Genomic DNA, 21,928 nt, shown 5'->3' on the forward strand with positions numbered 1-21,928 from the left:
TACCAACTTTCAATTGTTTAATTGCATTTAGAATTTCATCTGTTGTAATCTCATCATCCATAATTTTCTGCTGTTCCACTGTAAGTTTATATATAGGTGAAGATTGTAAATATTTATCAATATCTTTGGTGTTTATAGTCTCTGAGGAGTACAAATGCGAATAAAATTCAGTGAATGCCTTTTTGATCATTTCTTGTTGTCTTATCCTTTTTGACCCTATCCCTTTATTACCTCTATAAAACTCAATAAAATATTTTTTTTTAAAAGTATTAAAAAGCTCAGAGTTTCATCTATTTGACATAAATCTGTAGTTGATTAATAGGTGGAATCTATTTTTAAATCAGAGAAATGGTAAATACTTTTTGCTTTTTGGGTTATTGATTTTGCTGGGTTATTAAAAAGGAATGAAAAACAAAGATTAAAGATAAGATTCTTGATTTTGCTGGGTTATTAAAAAGGAATGAAAAACAAAGATTAAAGATAAGATTCTCTTTGAATATATCAATTATAACAATTATTTTATTTCTTTCATTACCTACAAAATTAAAATACAGAAATGTCTGCATATGAAGTAGATTATGATATGGATCACCTATTGCTTTTACTGTATGGCCTTGTTTAAACCTAGTAACCCTTCCTCTCCAATATCTGCCTGTGAGAATCTCATGTTGTCTTCAATCTTAACATGCTACTCGCCAAGTCACATAATATAGCGCAAAAGAAAATTTACTGCTGTAAGCCAGTCTCCATCCATTTCACCTAGGCAACTCTTAGAAGCAAAATCCAGATGATATTACAAGAGCCTGCCAAATCAGCTTAACGACACAGAGAAAGAGAATGATTTTGCACAATTTTAACAACATTGGAAAGGGATAATCTGGGAAGCAACTTTGCTAACTTTCTCCCCTGGAAGATGGAAATACAAAACACAGCTTGTGAGATTTGTAAAAATTGTAGTTAAAATGCACCTACAGTAGTAATAGATGCAGCTTCTAAAAACCTAATTTGTAGATGTCTAAAGAGAGAAATGATTCATCCCCAAATCATATACTTTTTAACAGCTTTGTTTTTGAGATTACCGGAGGTACAAGACTATTTTGTAAAACTACTAATTATTGACTTGCTGTCAAGCCAGAATCTCAATGAGTATCAGTATTAATTAGATAAATTATCCTACCGATTAAGAATAGCTATCCACTCCTAGAGGAGCAAACAATATTTAGGATTTGAAACTCACAGACCATATAATAAAAATTTGGTTTTTATTTTTCTGTGTATTGTTTCTGAGAGAGGCCTCTTTTGGCTACAATTGTTCATGTCACGTAACACCCGCATTCTGTAATAATAAGTAATAAGCATTTTGAAAAGCAATTGTTCTATAAATAATTACACTTCTGAAAACATTCTGGCACTGCTAAACAGCATTCTTCTTAAACAAAAGCATCGCAAGTGATTTTTTTAAAGGATTATACTATGACTAAAATAAAGGAAACGAAACAATTAGCATTGTGTCCTTTATTCTATGGAATCTCAGGAAGATTAGAAATAAGTTTCTAACAACTTCTACTGATAGATGGATGGTGCAGCTATATATCATATCCCCAACCGATGTATTTCTAATCCAAAGATTAAATACATCATGTATTCCTGGATTAACACTTGTAGGAGAGATGGGCAATATAAACATTTAATTAATAAATAAATAAAATCAATATTTGCTTGTTGCTAAATTGAATCTACGTATTTGGATGCAAATAATAATAAATAATAGTGAATTTGGGTGAAACTTTAAGGGACTAAGAATTATAAGCAACATTTCACATACATACATTTTTCTACTCTAGTTGAAACTCTACTATACTCTACAAAAGTTAATGGCCAGAAGTTAGGCTTTCTCAACAAGAGATGAGTTATTTTACCTGATAGAGAAATACCACAGAATATGCCCTATCTAGGAAGGCATTTCAGGGTGAACTTGCCCCTTTTTGATAAAATAAAACAAATAACTATTCCCAAACACCAAGGACCGCTAACCTTAAGTTTTAATTCTTTTCCCATAAATTCTTTATGACCAAAGATATCCACTAGTGGAGAAGGACTCACTGAATCCAGAAACCATACTGTGTTATACTGTGCCTTCTATTAGGCTATAGGCCCATTTAAAAAATGTGTGTGTGTGTGTGTACAAACACACACACACACACACACACATCCCTGATCTAGGTCACACACATTCTTTTCTAATAAAAGAGCCAGTAACTATGATTCTTCAAGTGACAATGAATTCACATAAATGATATCCTGCCTATGCAGAAATTACCTGGAACCTTCCAGAGCTTGGGAAGCTTGATGGGACCTCAATCCATTCCTTCTATTACATGTCTTAAGACAGTGCACCCAGTCACCCTTTAGTTCCCAGAATAATCACAACCATGTACAAACCAATCATTACTGGCATGATACCAACTGAGACCAGTAGGCAGATAGTTGAATTCAAAGACCACTTTAACAAACATAATAATAGGCACATAACTAATTCCTCATTGGAGTATTGGCAGCCCTACAAGGTAGACTAGACTGAGAAATTAAATCCCTACCAGTCATGACTACTTTTATTGTAGCAGTTATAGTAACCGAATCTTGCAAGTCTGATGGTGTTTCCCCACTTTCACTTTATTTCTATATGAACTAGGAAGGGTTTTGTCTGAGATGCTTACTTGAGTTAGCTTCTTGACCTGGCTCAAACTCCTCTTATCTCAACTTTGTAGCTCTGTCCTTTAAGGCCCCCCATTCCTTCCACAAGTAGCTAAGATTCACCCAAATGGGTGAATTTTTATACAATTCTGTATAGTTGATCAATATAAACGGGTCCACCCAAGATCTGGCCATTCTCAAACACTCAAACAGCCCTGACTACTGATCATAATTTGAGCCTTCTTAATGAGACATCTCCATGGACTAAATTCCATGGATTTGGAAACTCCGTGAGTGATATTAAGCAGAGTGCAACTCAATCAATTTTCAAGTATTGTAATAGGCTACTACTGTTATGAAAGCAGAAGAGAAAAATGAAATTCCTGTCAGCATATCATCTAACAAGTCCAATATCCAGATTTTCTTGTAGAAGTAGGAATGCAGGCTAGTCTGTATCATTTGATGCTGAGTGAAGATGCCTCCAGAATGTGCATCAAAGTATGGTAAGCAGTGTAATGTCTATAGTCAATGCAATGATGAGGTGGATCAAGAACAGATTTTGAGCACCAAGTACTGAGTCCTGCCAGATAGAACATGCTAGATGCCAGGCCTTATCAAGCTAAATAAGATTTTTCAAAATGAACAAATAACCTCAAAGAGACTAGAATATCAATTAACTGCTATAAAAAGGCAAGGAATGATTCCTTTATATCAGTTTAATCAATAACCATCAGTAGGGGTAGGATTTTATCACTTGCCCCTATCCCAGGTCAGCTAATCAGAGCCAATCAACATTTCATAGCAAGAGTTTGCTCCTGTAGCTCTGACAATTATGGACCTGGCCAAGTGTTTCCAAGAACATGAAAGCAAAAACAAGATCTCAAGTATAGCAGAATTTTAAAAAAGGTGGCAACAAAGTCAGGAAGGCTCGAATGACAACAGAGAATAACACCCTGGAGAAAACTTTCCAATATGCTACCATGGTAATTAAAAAGGAACTTGGGGTCAACAAGAACTGTGCTAGAAAAGCATGTGCCATCTGCAGAGTAGACAGGACCTCCTCCCAAACCTCTTATACTCAGGAAATTCAACATGCACTCTTCAGCACATGAGAACTTAGTGTGTGGATAGATTCCCACAACATTATCTTCACTTAATTAACCTTATATTAATATATTTGTAATCCATATGTGCACTGGAAATATTATTTGTTATAAAGTTCACTGTTTGTAATGTCCATTATATACTAATAGCTTGTTTATGTTATAGGGTGACTTAGCAATGAAGTTTTAATATGGAAATTAAAGTTATCCAGATCAGAAGTTAACATCATGATAATCATGTGTTTCCACATGATCTATGCTACTGACTGAAAAACTGATAAAGCCGTGTTCTAAAATGTATTTAGACATTTTCCATTTTTGAAAACTATTTCTGCAATAATTAAGGAAATTTAAAATTACTTATCTCAAACCATGCATAAAACATGTGATAAGACAAAGTTTGATAAATGTATGGAACATTACGAGAAAAAAATATTACATCCAATAATCTCACTGCTATTCTCTTTTAAAATAAATGCTTTTCATGTCAGGGATAGGTATAAGTAAAAGCTCAAATACATATGCAGATACTGTATAGTCTATTTAAACTCCACAAGAAGACTAAAGACATACCAAGAACTACTTGGGAAAGGATAGTATATGCCATGGTTCATGTACTTACAAATTGCTGGAAGAATAAAAAATAACCTTAAAAATGAGAGAGGGATTTTAAGAAAAATGGCAGGATTTGAAATGCTCATAAACTATCAAGATCATTTAGTAGAGCACATATATAAATACTCTCAGATATGACATAGAGACAGAAACAATAAAAATTGTGTGACAAAATGAATGCACAGCTTTAAAGAAACAGTTGCCACACAACAATGGGAAGAACTCAAAAATTACTGGAAAGAAATACACAGCAGTATTCAAAGAAATTAAAAAATAAAATCTGAAATTGAACCACAATTCTTTTTACTAGGCATAATTCCAAAACTTTCCATCAAAAATATCACGTTCCACTAAGACACATGTTTAAGGCAGCAAGAATAAATTTAGCACAATATTGGAAAAGAAAAATGTCACCTAAGTTATCAGATTGGGAACTTAAAACGTGAGAATATGCAGTGATTGCTAGTTGGTTAAGACATAGTATTATGATGCTGGATGGACCCTAGGGTCTTGGAGGAAGGAAAACCAAGAAGGGAACTTTAGTCTAATGGGTGGGGGAGGGCAGAGAAGAATATTTTGATGTTGGTAGGCAAAAGGAAATATGACAGGAGATAGCAACAGGCCACTAATGGGGAAGATATGTTTGGTGTTTACTACTGATTTCATCTTCCAGTTTCCTCAAATGAGCCCCAGAGCCTGGAAGATCTTTGGTGATCCTGGCTTCCAGCTGTTGCTGATGCTGCTTAACACTACCTTAACACTACCTTTTTTTTAATGACAACCTTTTAAAATATATATTTGGTCAACTCAGGTGGTAACATATCTAATACTTGTGCCTATTTTCCTCACATCAACAATCCTGTGAGATGTGTTTGACTGAGAGTGACTGGTCCAAAGACACCCAGCCAGCTTTCATATCTAAGGGAGGCCTAAAATTCAGTCTTTGGGTTTCTAAGCCAACATTTTAAACCACTATGCTAAACTGATGTGTAAGTTAGCCTGTAATAAGTCTCTTCTCATCCAAGATCAAAGATGAGAGGACTGACCTGGCAAGTATAACCAGAACACTGATAAACACTTTGGGATATGTGGCCCTTTGGAGATGTACCCATCTATGTATCAAGTGTGGCACCAGCTATAATCCTAAAGTAGTGATGGTAGAGTGGTTAATTTCAGAGGGGCTGCTCTAAAGATAACTGGATGTGAACCCTATTTGTGAAGCTGGCCTCTAGGATCTGATGGAAAAATGCTGCTATATCAGCTACTAGATGCCATAGTAGAGCTGGTGATGGAGCTTCCCAAATTTTGTCCAGTGTCCAATCTCCTACTTTTGTTTCTTTGCACTTGGGCTGTACCTTCAGACGGCCTTGGAGGAAATGGATTATGTGAGTTCCCATCAGGTTTCAGGCCTCAGTAGAATACTCAGTACACATTAATTGTTGATGACTTTGTTCTTGATGACTATGACTGAACGGGAATGAAAGTGGGATGGTCTGTCCATCCTGGACCTTTCTTATCTCTTGATAGCTTTCAAACAAATCAATGTATCTTCTGGTATTCTTCTGAACTGACTCAGATGGCTGGGAGTGGCAGGCACAGCACAGTATTCTCACGTGTCCTGGTTACAGGACTGGCTACTGGTTACAGTCAGAATTGGTTATGGGGCGGGGAGATCGAGTCTTAGAGTTTTACTTGGAAAGATGCTGTAGGACTTAATGCGCTCCTCTCTATTTATTATTTACATGAGGTCACAGGTCATCCAATGGCAACATACTAAAGGCACCTGGTTATACATACTCAGTTGTGGGCCTCTGAACAGAAATAGGCTGAAGATCAATCTTAGCAAGACAGAATGGCTGTGGATGCTGAGATCACCTGAAGCTGGAGATCTTCATCTTTAATTCTGAATAGGATTGGAATACCCAGCTGGAAATGGTTTGCAAATTGTGGGTCCTCTTGTATTTTTGGCTCTTGCCAGGAGTTAGGAGAGCCTTTGCATAAATCTTCTGCACCAGTTGTGCTTGTTCCTGGATCAGAAGGCCCTGCTCAAAGTCACTCATGCATTTGTAATGTACTCTACATAGGACTATGGCTGAAGGTCAGAAGCTACAGAAGGTTCAGAAGACAGCAGCATGTGTAATTATGTATATATTCTACCTCAGTGTTCCCACATATAGCCCTATAAAGTAGTATAGATTTAGATCAGGGGTGTCAAACTGCTAGCCCATGGGCCGGATGCATCATCCGGAAGCTGCACCCACCCTATTGCCGGCAATGGCAAAACCGTCCCGATACGTTGTGCGACGTCACGTGATGTCGCGAGTTTGACACGTCTGATTTAGATGGTCCCAACTCTGCTGGCCTTTATAAAGGCTCTGAAGATCTGGTTCTTTCCTCAAGCACTGAGGCTGTAAAATGAGTCATCAGTACATGTTAGTTGGATTATGTGAATCATTGTTTCAAGAGCTATATTCATCTCTTTGCAGTTTTATTTTGGACATACTTTTTTGATGTTTTAATTTGTTAGCTGCCAGCATCACTTGGTGAGTGAGCAGCCATATATAATTGATTGATTGATTGGATAAGATAGACATATTTCCATATTTCCTAATCAAACAGTCATGAAACAGCAACTCATAGTTTTGCTATGTACAGTAATGGATTTTTCAATTTGGTACCTTCCAGACTGTAACTCCCAACACATATGGAGAATTTTGGATGGGGAACCATCCTCCAACTATCTCTACAATTCTATAAATCCTAGAAAAAGTTATTTGTATATCATTTCAGGTTTTTTTTTAACCAATCTTAGGATTGGTTAACACATCACTTGTTAAATCCTACAGAGTGAGATTTTCCTGAAATGAAATCAGGGTCACAAATGCTGATGCAATAATGTTCTTTAAGGATGTACAAGGTCTATTGTCTAGTCTATTTGTTGGACTGATGAAACAGACTAACCAAATGCCGTATCAGAAGGTTATATACATATATAACATATTTGTCACAGACTTAATGTTACAGAGCATTTTGCACCCCTTTAAATGCACTATATGTTAATGCATTCAACTGCAAATAATAAAGTGGTGCAAATAAAACAGTGCACGTAAACAGTAAATCCTTGATTTAGAAGACTTCTGGTTTAATAGATAAAATGTACCTCCAGACATCATCACAAAATAACAATGTCAGGTTGTATTCAGAATAATCCAGACATTTTATGTACGTTATATCATTTATCAATTTACAACATTTGTGTAATGACAGCATTACACAAACAATAAAAATATGCAAATTATTTAAATTACATCACTAATTGATTTAACAGACTCTTACACGTTCCATTAATCAGAGGTTTATTGAAGTTAATTATATTTTTCAATTACTAAATAAATAGAAAGCATCGTGTAAGTTTTCTGGAAACTAGAATCACTATTACCTAAACCAAATCCACATTATTTTATTTTCATTTCTTTAGTTTAGTTAAATATTGTATATTGCACTTTTCTGAAATATACCAAGAAATAAAATCTCCTAAAAATTAAAAAAAAAATTAATCATACAGCTATTAGGACACTAATAATATTTTCTATTAAAATTGAAAGATTAGAAAATTAATCTAATTATTTTTAAGTATCTCAGTATCTTTTAAATGTGAATTATTGTATGCATGGTATCTTTTAAATCTGAATTTAAAATATACCATGCTATTTAGGCATAGATGTCAAATGTGGCATTTGAAGCAAGTATGTTCAAATGTATGGAGACTTTTAAAATTGACATTTAGCAGAACAATTAAAAATTAAGATGGCAAAATTCAGCTAGTTTCCCTCTAGAAGTGCCAGGTTCTACTGGCTGATAAGGGATGGGCTTGATTTCGGCAATACTCCTTCCCCTTCAATCTGACCTCACACACTCTGCACATTCCTAACTAGTCCAGAGCGGCACTGAAATGTATATTGTAGTTTATAATGGAAAAACTAAGTTTCTTTCCCCTTCTCTGCTGAAATAGAAACAGAAGAAGCTGCCTTACATATTAATTTGGATTGTTGTTCCAACTAGCCTAGCAATTTCTCAATTAAATGCCAAGTATTGCAGATGGGACTTTCTGCAGAGAAAGCCGGATGCTTTGCACTACAGCTTTCCCGTGATGGAAACTAGTTGGATTCTCTCCATGCTGTTAATTGTAGAAAGAGTTAAATACTTTTGTTGGGTTCACTTACTGCTATTTCTCTACAGGCCGACATGGATATCCCTGTGCCTTCAATCTGTTTCAGTGCATATTCCTTTTCATCTTTTCTGCAAGAAAAAAGTGAATTTTACAAGACTTATTAACACTTGAAATATATAACAGGACTTACACAGCTTAATCTCTATCCTCTTATAATGGACTAATTGATGGTACAGTGCAGTTAATGATCCGTTCTATTTTTCCATAACCAATTATCACTTTGACAGGCAGCTTTTCAATAGGCAAAAAAACCCCCAAAAACACCACAATAAAGTGTATATTGCGATCTAATGAGAACACCTGATTATTCAAGTGATAATTATCAAAATGCCCTCCTAATTAGAGATGTGGGAAAACACAGTGATGATGGCAGTGTTGGCAAGGGTGGAGCAAAACTGGGTGTAGGAAGGAATGGTTGCCCTGAATAAGACCATATTGCCAAGGGAGTGGCAATTAGCAGCACTCTGTCAGCACCCATAGACATTAACAAAACAGCTTGCTTATAATAGCAATATTAAAACATTTTTGTTTAATTTTAATATTTCACTTGACCTGGAGCACTTCAAAGTGAAACTCTGGCCTCTGACAACAGTCCATACAAGTGATTTACAATCACAATTGAACCAGGATTTTCATTGCTAAACAATGTAGCTGTTAAATGAGTCATGCCTGATTGTAAACCTTTTTTTTGCCATGCTTGTTAAGTAAATCATATGTTGTTAAGTGAATCTGGCTTCCTCCATTGATTTTTCTTGTCAGAAGCTGGTTGAAAGGTTGCAAATGGTAATCACATGGCCTTGGGATACTTCAACTGTTGAAAATACATGAGGGTTGCAAAGTGCCCAAACTTTGATCACCTAACCATGGGGATGCTACAATGGTGTAAACGCAAGGACCAGTCGTAAGTCACTTTTTTTCAGTGCCGTTGTGACTTTAAAAAGTGATGCTGTTACCACTACTGTATATCCAATTACTCTAATGCGGAACTTCTACATCTAGAGATTCTATGTTCCTGGCATCGTTAATTTTAAAAAATCAGGTACCAAACAGATGATAAGACAGATCCATATCTAAGATATAGTGTATAAACAGAATCTAAGTACTAAATCTTGAATCAGATGGATAAAAAGTTTGATATGATATTGCAGAACTTTCTATGTACATTTATCAGAAGTTTCCACTCCCCCAGTACTTAGGGAAACAGTAAAATGCACACCTTTTTCTTGTGTAATTGTTAATTGTTTTAATGAATACTTTTTAGGTGCCGCAGTAGTGCAGTGGTTAGAATGTAGAAAGTCTGGTAAAATTTAATGGTGAATTTAGATTTATTCTCAATTAATATGCATAAAATCGCAGTATGCATAATCCCATTCAGTACTCCAAAATATTATTCTACTCAGTCACTGATTTTACATAAATTCCATTCAACCTGTTCCAAAACAGTCGTTCTAATTTTGTTTTGTATTCATTTTCTTGCTGGCTCCTGGTAAGCTAGTATTAGAATTCTAAATTTAATTAATATATAATATAGCTGCCATTAACAGAACTGTATTGGCACATGTAACATTCTGAGTTACATTTTTAATATAATTAAGTAGACATAGAGGAATAGTTTGTATCTGCAGTTTAAATATTATCTTATTTAACCTCAACACCAACTTTTTAAAACCTTATTCCTCTGCTGCATTATCAACACATACATCAGACTTTGGGAATTTGACTATGCCAAAGGTATAGTATGCCAACATACTATTGTAAATGTTATATGCAACTTTGGTACCAGCATGCTATTTTTATTCTGTTAACTGTTATTAAAATTTGAGCCATTCTGTTACAAAAATGTTACTATATATAGGAACACTGATTTTAGTCATAAAATATTTTTATTGATTTAATACCAATCAAAACCCATGCCTCATATTAATTTATTTTGTTGGTCTATATAACAATTTATTGGTATAATAGAGTATAGCAGATATCTATTATATTTCTAAAAAGGTTTTACGGGTAGTCCTCAACTTACACAGTTCCTTTAGTGACCATTCAAACAGCATTGAAAAAAGTGACTTATGATCATTTTTCACGTTTATGACCGTTGCAGCATCCCCATGGTCACATGATCAAAAATCAGACACTTGGGCACTGACTCACATTTATGACCATAGTAGTGTCCCAGGGTCATGTGATCCCCTTTGGTGACCTTCTGACAAGCAAAGTCAATGGAAGAAACAGATTCACTCAACAACCGTGTTATTAATTTTCCAACTTCTTGAAAATGTTCAGTTTCTATCTCAAAAAAATATTTCTAACCACATCTTCAGTTTTTTCAGAAATTTTGAACTTGCAACCAATGCAGGATTGTATTCATCTTTGAAGATCCAGAAAGAGTTTGTTGACGTCTGCTTTGGTATGGCTTCTGCAAACATGGCTATGATGCACAGAATCTAAGAAAAGTTGAAGGTTTGTCAGAACAAATACTGACTTCAGATATTTTTCTCTTTCAGTTTTGAAATGAATTTGGCTGGAGCGGAGGCAAGACTGGTTTTTATGTAGCTGACAAGCTGGAGGCAAACAAATGTCTAATTAAAAATAACTGTACCACCCATATGTTTGCCTGCACTCTTTAAAGACAACCAAATCGCACTGGCACACACACGCAAATGTACCAATGATTAGATATTAAGGTAAAATGTCGGTACCAGTAATTCCTTTTTTAGCAACTGCTTCGTTTAATGACTGTTTGCAGTTATGCAGGTGATGAAAAAGTAATCTTACAATCAATCCTTTATGACCCTCACAGATCTGTAAAGCAAATTAAAGCTGAAGTACAATCATAAATACAGTTCTGGTTTCACTTAGCAACTGCTTCACTTAACAACTGAGTTGCTGGTCCTGTGGTCTCTAAACAAGAATTACTTCTATATATCTATGCACTAGCATATTTTTTAAAATAATATTCCAGAAACAATGTTTAAAGCAATCGTTTCCAAATATTTTGGAGAAATATATATGGTGTTTATAAAATATAATAAAAAGAATCTCTCTTCCCTCCTGAAGTTCTCTCGTAACCAGAAAAATATTTTTCTAAACAGAAAGGAAAATCAAAGAGTAAATATACCAGAGCATCCCAACATTCACAATAGAATTCCGATATCAATAGTTTATATTCTTTTTTTAAAAAAAACATCTTGTCTAGCAAATCAACAGTTGTTAAGGTAACTAGCAAATTTTGTCTTTGCAATCAGCTTTTATATTCCTAATTTTCTGGTCTAGTTAGGAATCAGTTTAGGAATACAACATCTAATTTTAGTCGTGCTTCTTGTAATTTCAATTTATTTACAGAATTCCATTTACAATAGTCACTTTCTAAAAATGCACCAATTTAGGAATAATAATAAAAAAGGGCTAGGAAATTAATTTCATTTATTTATTATTAAATTTATATACTACCCATTTCACTATCCAAAGTGACTCTGAGTGACTCACAGTGCCATAAAATCATTAAAATTAACAACAATTAAATAAAGACTAAAAACTAAGAGCATGAATGGTACAGGGATGGGATCATGTCTATCACTCCACCAACCACTTCCACATATAGCACACCCCCATCAGTGCCCTAAGCCAACCGGCAGATCCAGGTTTTAAGGCACTGGCTCCCAACCTTTTCTATATCCTGCACCCCTAGAACGCTTCTAATAAATTCTCGCACCCCTTACAAAAGTTCAAAATAATGGCAATGAATTATGCACAGACACCTATAATTTTGGAAACCCAAGTTTTCGCACCCTCTGGAATATCATCTTGCACCCCCGGTTGGGAACCCCTGTTTTAAGGCCTTTCTAGAAGGCAAAAAAGAATGGTGGCAGATCTCACCTTTGGCAACAAGATATTCTAGAAGGCAGAGGCTATAGCAGAAAAGGCTGTTTTCTTAAATGGTGCTACTCAAAATTCCTTAACTGCGGCAAGCCCATTTTGGCGGAACGAGTGGGGCAGGCCAATCGCATTTGATAAGAGACTTCCTCACTTCCTGGTTCCATGTCATGAATGGATTTAAAGATGATAACCTCATAATACCTAATCCTGTGGTGCCATATGATCTCACCCAGCAACTTCATGTAGTTGTTAAAAAGGAGCAGAAAGAATACCAAGCCCTGTGGCATACCACAAAAGAGGGGCCTTCAGATGGACCTCAGAATCCCTATCAACACCAACTGGGACCAGCATTGGACAAAGGAACTAAATAAGTGCAAGACTGCATTGCCCAGCCCCAAATCTCGCAGTGCCCGAAAAGGATACCATGGTCATTAGTATCAAAAGCCTCTGAGAGATCAAGGAGGGAGAGGATGAATGCACTATCCCCATCCTGCCCTTGCCAGAGATCATCTACAAGCGCAACCAACGCTGCTTCTGTCCCATAATCAAGCCTGAAATGGGATTGAAATGGATCCAGATAATCGATTTTCTCCAGGGCCCTCTGAAGCTATATAGCACAACCACTTCCAGCATCTTCCCCAAAAAAGGAAGGTGGGAGACTGGAAAAAATTCTCTAGATAGGTAAGGTCCAATGATGGTTTCTTAAGAAGGGGCAGACCAAGGCCTCCTTGACTGGCATTGTTGCTGTCTGGACCCACCTGGAAGTCACCATCCTGGAAGTCTTAACCAGCCAGGAGGAATACGGATCTAAAAAGATACTGTTCTTTTACAACCTACCCTCACATAAAAGTACTTTAGAATTTAAAATGCAGATTCTTAATTTTTGTTAAACGTCTAATTAAAATAATATGACAAACTACTATTAAAATCAAGTATAATTGCGCCTAATGGTTATCCACAGAATTGTGGTTTTATTTTGGGAAAAATACCTTGCTCCACTCAGAGATATTCCACATGGCTGATAAGTAACGGACTGTGCTTTAAGCAAAATATTATCTTCTATAACTGGGAGATTTTTGCTGAAAATGCATATTTCTTTAAATGACTGTACTATTCTTTTTATTCTTTCTTGCCCTGGATGTTCTGCACTGTTGCAGGTTGGGGAGAAGACATGGCAAATAGGCAGGCACACTTGATTGTTCTTCCATCAACCTAGTTGTTAAGATGAATGACTAAATAGGAAACTATTTTTTGCAACTATTTTTCCTACTTTTTTATCTCTTAGGTTTCATTTTATTTTCTCATATTAAAATTAGTGAAAAAGAATTAGTCCACCCCTCCTCTTCATCTGTAGAACACTAGAAATTGAAACCAAGAAAGCTTCTTTTGACAGATCTCCAGTTTCCCACATGCTTTAATCTAAGAATTAAAGGATATTGTTTTTAGAGACCGGAACAGAGGATTAGCTTCATTAACAGAAAGTTATCCTAGCATGAGCATCTAGACAAAAGGAAGCTAGTTTAAAGTAGATCTGTAATAAACCTTAAGTGAAAACGAAGTCCCAAAATCTGTCAGGGTCACATATTAGGACCTTCATTTTACCCAATTTTGAGTGTTGTGTCTATTTGGCCAAGTGGTATCCCAAAAGTGCTTCAAAACTACCATATTGTAGTTCCATGCCTGGCAAGGTATTCCGAGATAAGAAACCAACTCTGTGGGTTATTGCAATCCATGTGTGCTTGACTTTCCCTCTCACATTATAGCACTCAATCCCACAATCTATTTCACTAGAAAACAATAGATTTTGATAACATTTATTTGAAATAACACAGTTCCCAGTTCAGCTCAGGTAATAACAATGTATTTCCCTTTTCTAAGTTAAACTGGGTTATCTGAGTGCATGTAACTTGATATGATATTCAAAAGTGCTGTCCTGTAGAACATTATAATATGGATTAGGGAAGTTAAAGGAAAAAGGGGTCTGAGGGAGCCTGCCTTAAGGGCAGAGAATTTGTCTAAAAGAACCTCTGGTTTATGTTCAGTTCTTCTAAACTTCTAATAAAGCTGTTCAACCACATGCTATTATTGCAATCCTAAAATAATTTCCTGCTGAGAGTGTCACCTCTGAAGCCAATTCTATTCTCGTCAGTAAAAGGAATTCCTAAAACTAATGACTTCACCCTTCTTGCAGGTATAATGTGCACTGAAAATTGTTACACAGTATGAAGCAGTAAAAATTATTAACAGAGCTGAAAGCACAAAATAACTAACCATCTTTATTTTGCAGTTCTGCAGAATATTTTTTTCATATGCTTTATATACTTGGGCACAGAGGTACATTTCAGCAGCAAGAGAAGAGAGATGATGCATACCTGAGCACCTAGAATCACAATAAAAAATAAGTTCCCCGTGCTTGTTCCAAAGGAACTGAAACACATTTATGTTTATAGTTCTCCTTTACCTCAGGAAATAAAATTCAATCACAGACCATCTGTGTATATGCAGTGAAATTCTACATGCAACGAACTATCCTATGTTCTGCTCTGCATATTATTTAATATTTTTCTTGCATGTAAATGGTACTCATCCAAAAATGACACCAAGTTTCAAGCAGCCCTAAAATGGCCCACTTCAGACACTATCATAAGCAACCACTCTTCATTACTGGCCACAAATTTCTTTACATAGCCAGAGTCACATCAGTTTTTAATTGCAATTACTGCAGTAGAAGCAGATCCACAGCAGCTATTGAAACTAAAACATTATCACTGAAGAAAAGAATATTTACTTCCATTTGTTCCTGATGAGTTTATATATAAAGCAAACATCTAAAATATCTCAGTTCAAGGATAATGTAAAAGAGATTATCACCAAAGTTCTCTATCAAATCTCACACTGCAATAAATAGAGGGTTTGAAATTAAATATTTCAAAATATATCTCCCTTCTATGTTAAGAAAAGATTTAAGTGCTAACAAAGTGTAAGGAACTAAAGAGTCTAATAAATTCTGCAACCTTAAGTCACAATGGAGTACGAACTAATATAACATATATTTATTGTGCACAATTTCAGCTTTTATTTAGGCTGGATTCATGCATCGTGCTAAACCATGTTTGATTTTAGTTTAACTTGTTATATGGTTCCAGAACTCCTCAGATAAATATCCACCCAGAAATAAGAGACAGGCAGGTATACATGCATGTGAGAAATACATCAGAAATTTCTGTCTTCCCCTCCTCCCTTCATTCTACCTCTTTATTCCTAACTGTTGCCAGTGGACCCTTTTAGAATGGAATGCAGAGTTAGCGTAGATACCAACGAAAGGGCCTTCTTAATTTAATGGATTATATGAACAGCTCAAAAAAGCAGTCTAATGACATGACTGACCATTAACCAGGACCCCGATGTTATACATGTATTTATTTTTCACCTTCAAGGACTGCACAGTACTATCTCAGTGCACACTCGCACACAGGCACACATTATGATGCCAGAAGACAGCACTCCTCTTTACCTTCTGCTGAGTATCTTGCTACCTCCAAGGTTTGAAGTCCATATACGAAGCCCATTGGAATCTATGAACACAGCAGAAGTAAAAGGCAGAAATTTATGAAGATATACAGGATTCACGTCTCAGAATTCAGCACTGCCTAGTGCAGGGATGTCAAACTCAATTTCATTGAGGGCCGCATCAGCATTGCGGTTGCCCTCGGGGGGGTGTGGCCAGGGTGGATGCGGCCTACTGGGTGGGCGTGGATGGAGTGGGTGTGGCCTACTGGGTGGGCATGGCCAGCTCTACATCATTCGCGTCAAGGGTCCCTGTGGGGGCCTGGGCAGGAGTGGGGCAGATCTGAGGGTCTCTGGCAGAAAGTGGGACTGGGGCAAGCGCCAAGGCATGGTCCATTTCTTCATGCCTCACGAAGGGTGACCCCTCCCCAGCATGCACCCAGGGGGCGGGGCCAACATAGCACGGGCTGGTTCCTCGCTGTTTCCAGACGGCCTTGTGGAGCTAAGACTGAATGCGTTTCAGCATAGATGGCCACCACCAAATTGTACATTGGCTCCCTCCCTCCCGGCTGGCCTGGGCCAGGGCCAAGGCAGCGGGGGCCGTTCCCTCACTGTTTCCAGGATGGCTTCATGGGCTACATGAAACCACTTCGTGGGCCGCATCCGGGCCCCGGGCCTTGTGTTTGACATGTCTGTCCTAGTGTCTAGATATCCATGGAGCCAGTTTTTAATAAGCAGGCACACTATTTGGAAACAAGATCATTGACAAACTAAATCCTTTTAAGTAGTTGAAAAGTTGTCAAGGAGCCAAATAAGCAAATATGGTTCTCTTCTTCTGGTATACCCTAAGATGGAAATAGGCAATATTTTAAAAAGTGAAAGCCATTTGAAAAACACTTTGCCTCCTATGGCATATACTACATCTCCTTTTTTTTGTCCCACAGTTAATTCTGGTTAATTTCACAACTATAACATTTAAAAATAAATGCTTACTAGAAGTAGAAATAGGATGAGAACCTTTTTTTTTGAACCACCTTCAACTCAGTGGAAAACCACAACTATTATCTTTATCCAGCCTAGCACTGCTGATTCACACACTGCACAAAATAAATTGAAAACCATCATGAACAACAATCTGGTTTGTGCTTTTGAAAGTAAACACAAGTACATTTAAAAAAAACGCCTTTCATTGATATCTGGACATATCCTAATTTTATGATATGAGGGAAATAATCTTCACTGGAGGGGATATTTCAAAATCTTTGCCATTTAGCACAAGAAAAGGTTACAACACCCAGCACAGGATTCATCAATCACTTTTAGACAGAAGAAAACTCCATAACTGTTGCTTCAAGAGAAAGTGGGATAGCATAATGCTAAAATGTTATGATGAAAACATTTAAGAAAAATGTATATTCTAGACTCCTAGAGGCATTCATACATTTTAAATAAAAATTAAAACTTTATCTGTACAGAAGGAATAAAGAGTGATAAAGCTAACTGGTCATCAGTGGTGCAGGTACCATACAAATTTATATTTTTTAATCTAATGAGACATAATTTCAATTACAGATGATAGTTAATTATTTAACACTGGTGTTAAATGTACTTGGGAGAGAGCCGCCCTTTGAACATTGAAATATTTCTTCTACCCTTAACTAGTTATAGCTATAATACTGCTAATCTCTTGCTAGCCCAGGGAGAATTCTGTTCTAAAAATTCTGAATAAATAAAAGACAGAGGCGCATTTTGAAATGTTTTGAAGTATTAGATGGAAAACCTGTTTAACTATATAAAAAGAGAAGAATTACATTGGTAAAAGTGACGGCAACAAGGGACAATTGAATTATTATTCCTTGTTGTTGCAGAACAGTTTTTCTCAACTGCTACCCTTCCAGTGCACTGGGATTAAAAATCCCAGAATGCTTAACCAATAGAGCACTGCTCACCTTGACGTCTGAGAGTTATAGTCATAATGCGTCTGCTAGTGTGATGGAATGTGCAATTGCAGAAGGAGTTGAGGGGAATCTCAGCATCACACTGTGGCTTCCCAGGAAGAGTGGCACATTCTAGAGAAGGGCCCAAGATAAGAGACTGTGCAGTCTTGAACCGGATGGGGGAGGGAGGAAGAGGTTCAGAGCAGCCACGCCCTAGAATATCCCAGACTATATCTATTAGGTCAGAAGGTTATAGCTTTAGTCTGGTGAGATTCTATTAGGTATAAGCAAATAAAAGAACTGGATTTGATTGGATTTCACTGGGTCATTCTTTGTCTTAGATTAGACAGCCGGGCATCTGGGGGAGACTGGCAAACAATTCCAGATCTTCTGTTCATGTTATATTGGGGCATAGTACATCTGGGAATATGCCACTACTGAATAGGCCAGGAAATGAAAGACATCCCATACCCAGCGGAATTAATGGGTTTGGTATTTGAGGTTTTATTTTTGTAAGCCGCCTGAAGTCACCATGTGTGAGCTGGGTGACCATATAAATGTTTTTAATAAATAAATAGAAAATAAAGATGCTCCACTATCCCTAAATATGTGCCAGTGCTCCCCAATCAAAGATTTATGCAGGCAACCTCATCAACATGCTATAACTCCTATAGCAGGAATTAATGAATTCCATATGAGATAATAAATTTCACATAATGGGATACAAATGTCCTCACTTCACCCAAAATTGTTTTCGATAAACTAGCTAGCTATCAAGGGCGGAGGGAAGGAGGGAGAGAGAGAGAGACCCTAACCCTAACCCTAAGATACAGCTTCCTGCCATTATCTAATCAATTGTGCTGTCAAAGAGTGTGCTAAGTACAATAAATCCTATGATCTATTGCAGCAACAGTGGTGGTTGTTGATAGGGAGATGCCCACTCTTGCATTTTTGATTGTAGCATCACAGCTGCATGCATAATGGCAACCACAATGGTGACAAATTGCAGACAACTTAGTATTATAATTACAAAACTTACTAAGGAAACTGCAGCATTCATTTTACAGATCCTCACAGCCATTTTATTATTTAAAATCCCTTAATCTACATTACTTGATTTGGACCCAAGAAGAGCATTACTAAACAATAATCCATACATGCTATTATTCTGAATTATATCTCCCTTTTCTTTCCAAGGCTATCCAGCATCCTGTAGGACAGTATGAACTATAACAGCAATATTCCAATGGAATTGGTTAAAAGAAATTAAATTGCACTAAGTGAATACCGTAAATATTTGAATTTGCACCTATATGAGCACCCATACAGCAGTATGGTAGGTTGGCTGTTCTAGCTCCCTCAAGCAAGGATCCCTATGTCCTTTCCCCCCAAAACCCAAGTGACACATCCCCCACACTTTGCAAGGGGGCTTGTCATCACCATTCTACAAAGAAATTTCCTTTCTGCATTTTTACTAAGCAAGAGGTAAACGGAATCTTTTTTCCTCAGCTGCTTGCCATTTCATAAGTAGCAGAGGGATGTACAGTAGTATAAATTTCCTGTCAGAATGACACCATTACTATCAAAAGACAACAGAAGTTAACTAGCTAATAATTTAATTTGTTAAAATTAAGGAGTTAAACAAGAAAACAATTGGGAGAAAAGAAAAACAAAAAAATGTTGATTCTGCAGGCCTTAATTCACAGCTAAATTTTTTACATGTAAATATGCATACACATAGACAGACACATAAACTTTAATAATAAACCCCCAGTGAGACACTACCATGACATAATTGTGGGCTTGTGTGCTCTGAGGAAAATGAGTGCTGTGCCAGAGGTTCAACCATACTGGACAGGCCTCATCAGAGGAGCCAGATGAAGAGTGTCTCTCCCATAAACAATGTGGTGAGATATAATTTACAGAAACCAATGCCAAATATAGTGCATCACCAAAATGGAAGATCAGGCTGAAAAATAAGTTCAGCATGCTAAGATCAGATGTACAGTAGGTAGGCTACAACAGATGAAAGAAAAGAAGCTGAAGAACAAGAAGACCAAAGAATATCTGATTAAGAAATATCACCTAAAAAGAAGAAAGATCAAGGAAGCACTGGAAATAATAAAGCAGAAAATAACAGCTATAGCCAGGAAGATCAGCTGATACAAAGGTCAAATTCCACAATATAGGCAGAATCTCCAATTTCCTGAATGAAGAAACTGCAACAAGCCAGTCAACATCTGACAAAAAAGAAATAGTGCAGTTCTGGGCACAGCTGTGGTACAATCCAAAGAAATACAACAAGAGTGCAGCTTGGATAAAAGTGGATAAAAATAAAAGAGATGAAGTGAAAGAAGTTATAATAACAGCAGAAATGGTGGAGAAAACAGCAAGAATTGGTCAGCACAGGTGAAAATTAACTATATGGTTTGACTGAATTCATTGCCAAGCAGTTTAACAACATATTGCACGGAGGTGTAATTGAAGAATGGCTAATATCTGCTAAAACCTACCTGATAATGAAAGACCTAGCAATAGAAGCAGCACCAATCTAACTGCTTACAATCAACTTTCAAATGTTTAACTGGTGTGATAGTTGATGCAGTCCAACAGCACCTATTGAAAACAAGTTATTTTCACTTGAGCAGAGAGGAAACTCTCCAAACAGCAAAGAAACAAAAGATCAGATCCTAATTAACAAGATGATTCTGGAAAACTATAAGAGGAGGAAAAAGACCAATTTGAACTCACGTGGCAAGGATTGATTACAAGAAGGCATTTGACTTCTTGCCACATAATTAGACAATGAAGGCTCAATAGTTGATCAGGGTGATAGTCTGGGAAAGGTTGATATCAAGAGAAGAATCTTTCAAGGAGAGTCATCACCACTAGTGTTTGTCATTGCACTGATTCCTTTGTCAACAATACTAAATACATGAGGCCATGACTACAAACATCAAAAACATCTTTGGTTTGACTGATTCTGTGCCAACATATCAGTGTTGACTCTTAGTAACCACACAGATTTTCTTCATGACAATCTGTCCCCAACACGGTCCTTCTGGTCTGTGCACAGTGCATCCATCACCACTATAATTAAAAATATTAATTGTTCTCTTCTTCCCTTTCCTTCCACTCTCCAGCTTTAGAACCTTCTCCAGAAGTACATATGGGGAGGGATGAGCTCTCGTCCTTCACTCCAGCTCCTGCCGGGGCCATGAAAGGAGCCCAGCAACTGTGCATCTCCTGGGCATTAGTGATGTCACTGGCTAATCCTTTCATTCCAGAAGCACCTCGGTGCTTCTGACACGACTGGGGGAAAAAAAACCAGTCCAGAGTCAATATTCCCACTTCTATCCAATTTTTTCGTATTTTTCCCAATTTTTAAAGTTGGGTTTCTCCACAAAGTCAATTTAGCATGGGGAAAGGGTTGAATCTTTAAAAAATATTCAATAGACACTATATTCCATAGTTTTCTAATTGATGTGAATTTTTTCAGAGATATATCTTTTTTTAAAATATATATATATTATTAGATTTTATATGGGTAGGGCAAAGGTAGGGTCGGTGCGGGTACAGGAAAATCGGGATAAAAGGGACAGGGTGTGGATAACTACAGTAAATACGTAATTCAGCGAACAAGCTGTCGTCTGGGTCTTCATATTAAGTATTATTGTTTATATAATACTAGACATTTATAAGAATAAATCGGTATAGTTACAACTGACATTTGGTAAAACACTAATATTCCTTTAAATAAGAGATATATCTTTATGAAGGTTTTCAATCACCCAGGTCATAGTTGTCCCAAAAGATACTTTTTTTCAAATGGCAACTGGAATTTCTTGATTTTTCTTGAAATCATTTCACTTCTCATCCAAGAAACTTATTTACCAGAAGGTGCCATTGGTTTCCAGAGATACTAGAATATTAGTATATTTTGATCCACATATTATTCATCCAAT

General features: G+C 36.7%; 1 protein-coding gene across 1 annotated transcript in view; it reads right to left on the reverse strand.

Annotated features, from left to right (window-relative positions):
• The window catches only part of CDK19 (cyclin dependent kinase 19), a 61,650-nt gene extending 52,809 nt beyond the window's left edge, over positions 1-8,841 (reverse strand). Inside the window, exon 1 of the mRNA XM_015818996.1 lies at positions 8,636-8,841. Coding sequence (XP_015674482.1) covers positions 8,636-8,659 — 24 coding nt within the window. The 5' untranslated portion in view covers positions 8,660-8,841. The remainder of the gene's footprint in view (positions 1-8,635) is intronic.
• Positions 8,842-21,928: the final 13,087 nt, after the last annotated feature.

This window comes from Protobothrops mucrosquamatus, unplaced genomic scaffold, assembly GCF_001527695.2.
Source record: "Protobothrops mucrosquamatus isolate PMUCROS unplaced genomic scaffold, P.Mucros_1.0 scaffold838, whole genome shotgun sequence".
Taxonomy (NCBI): domain Eukaryota; kingdom Metazoa; phylum Chordata; class Lepidosauria; order Squamata; family Viperidae; genus Protobothrops; species Protobothrops mucrosquamatus.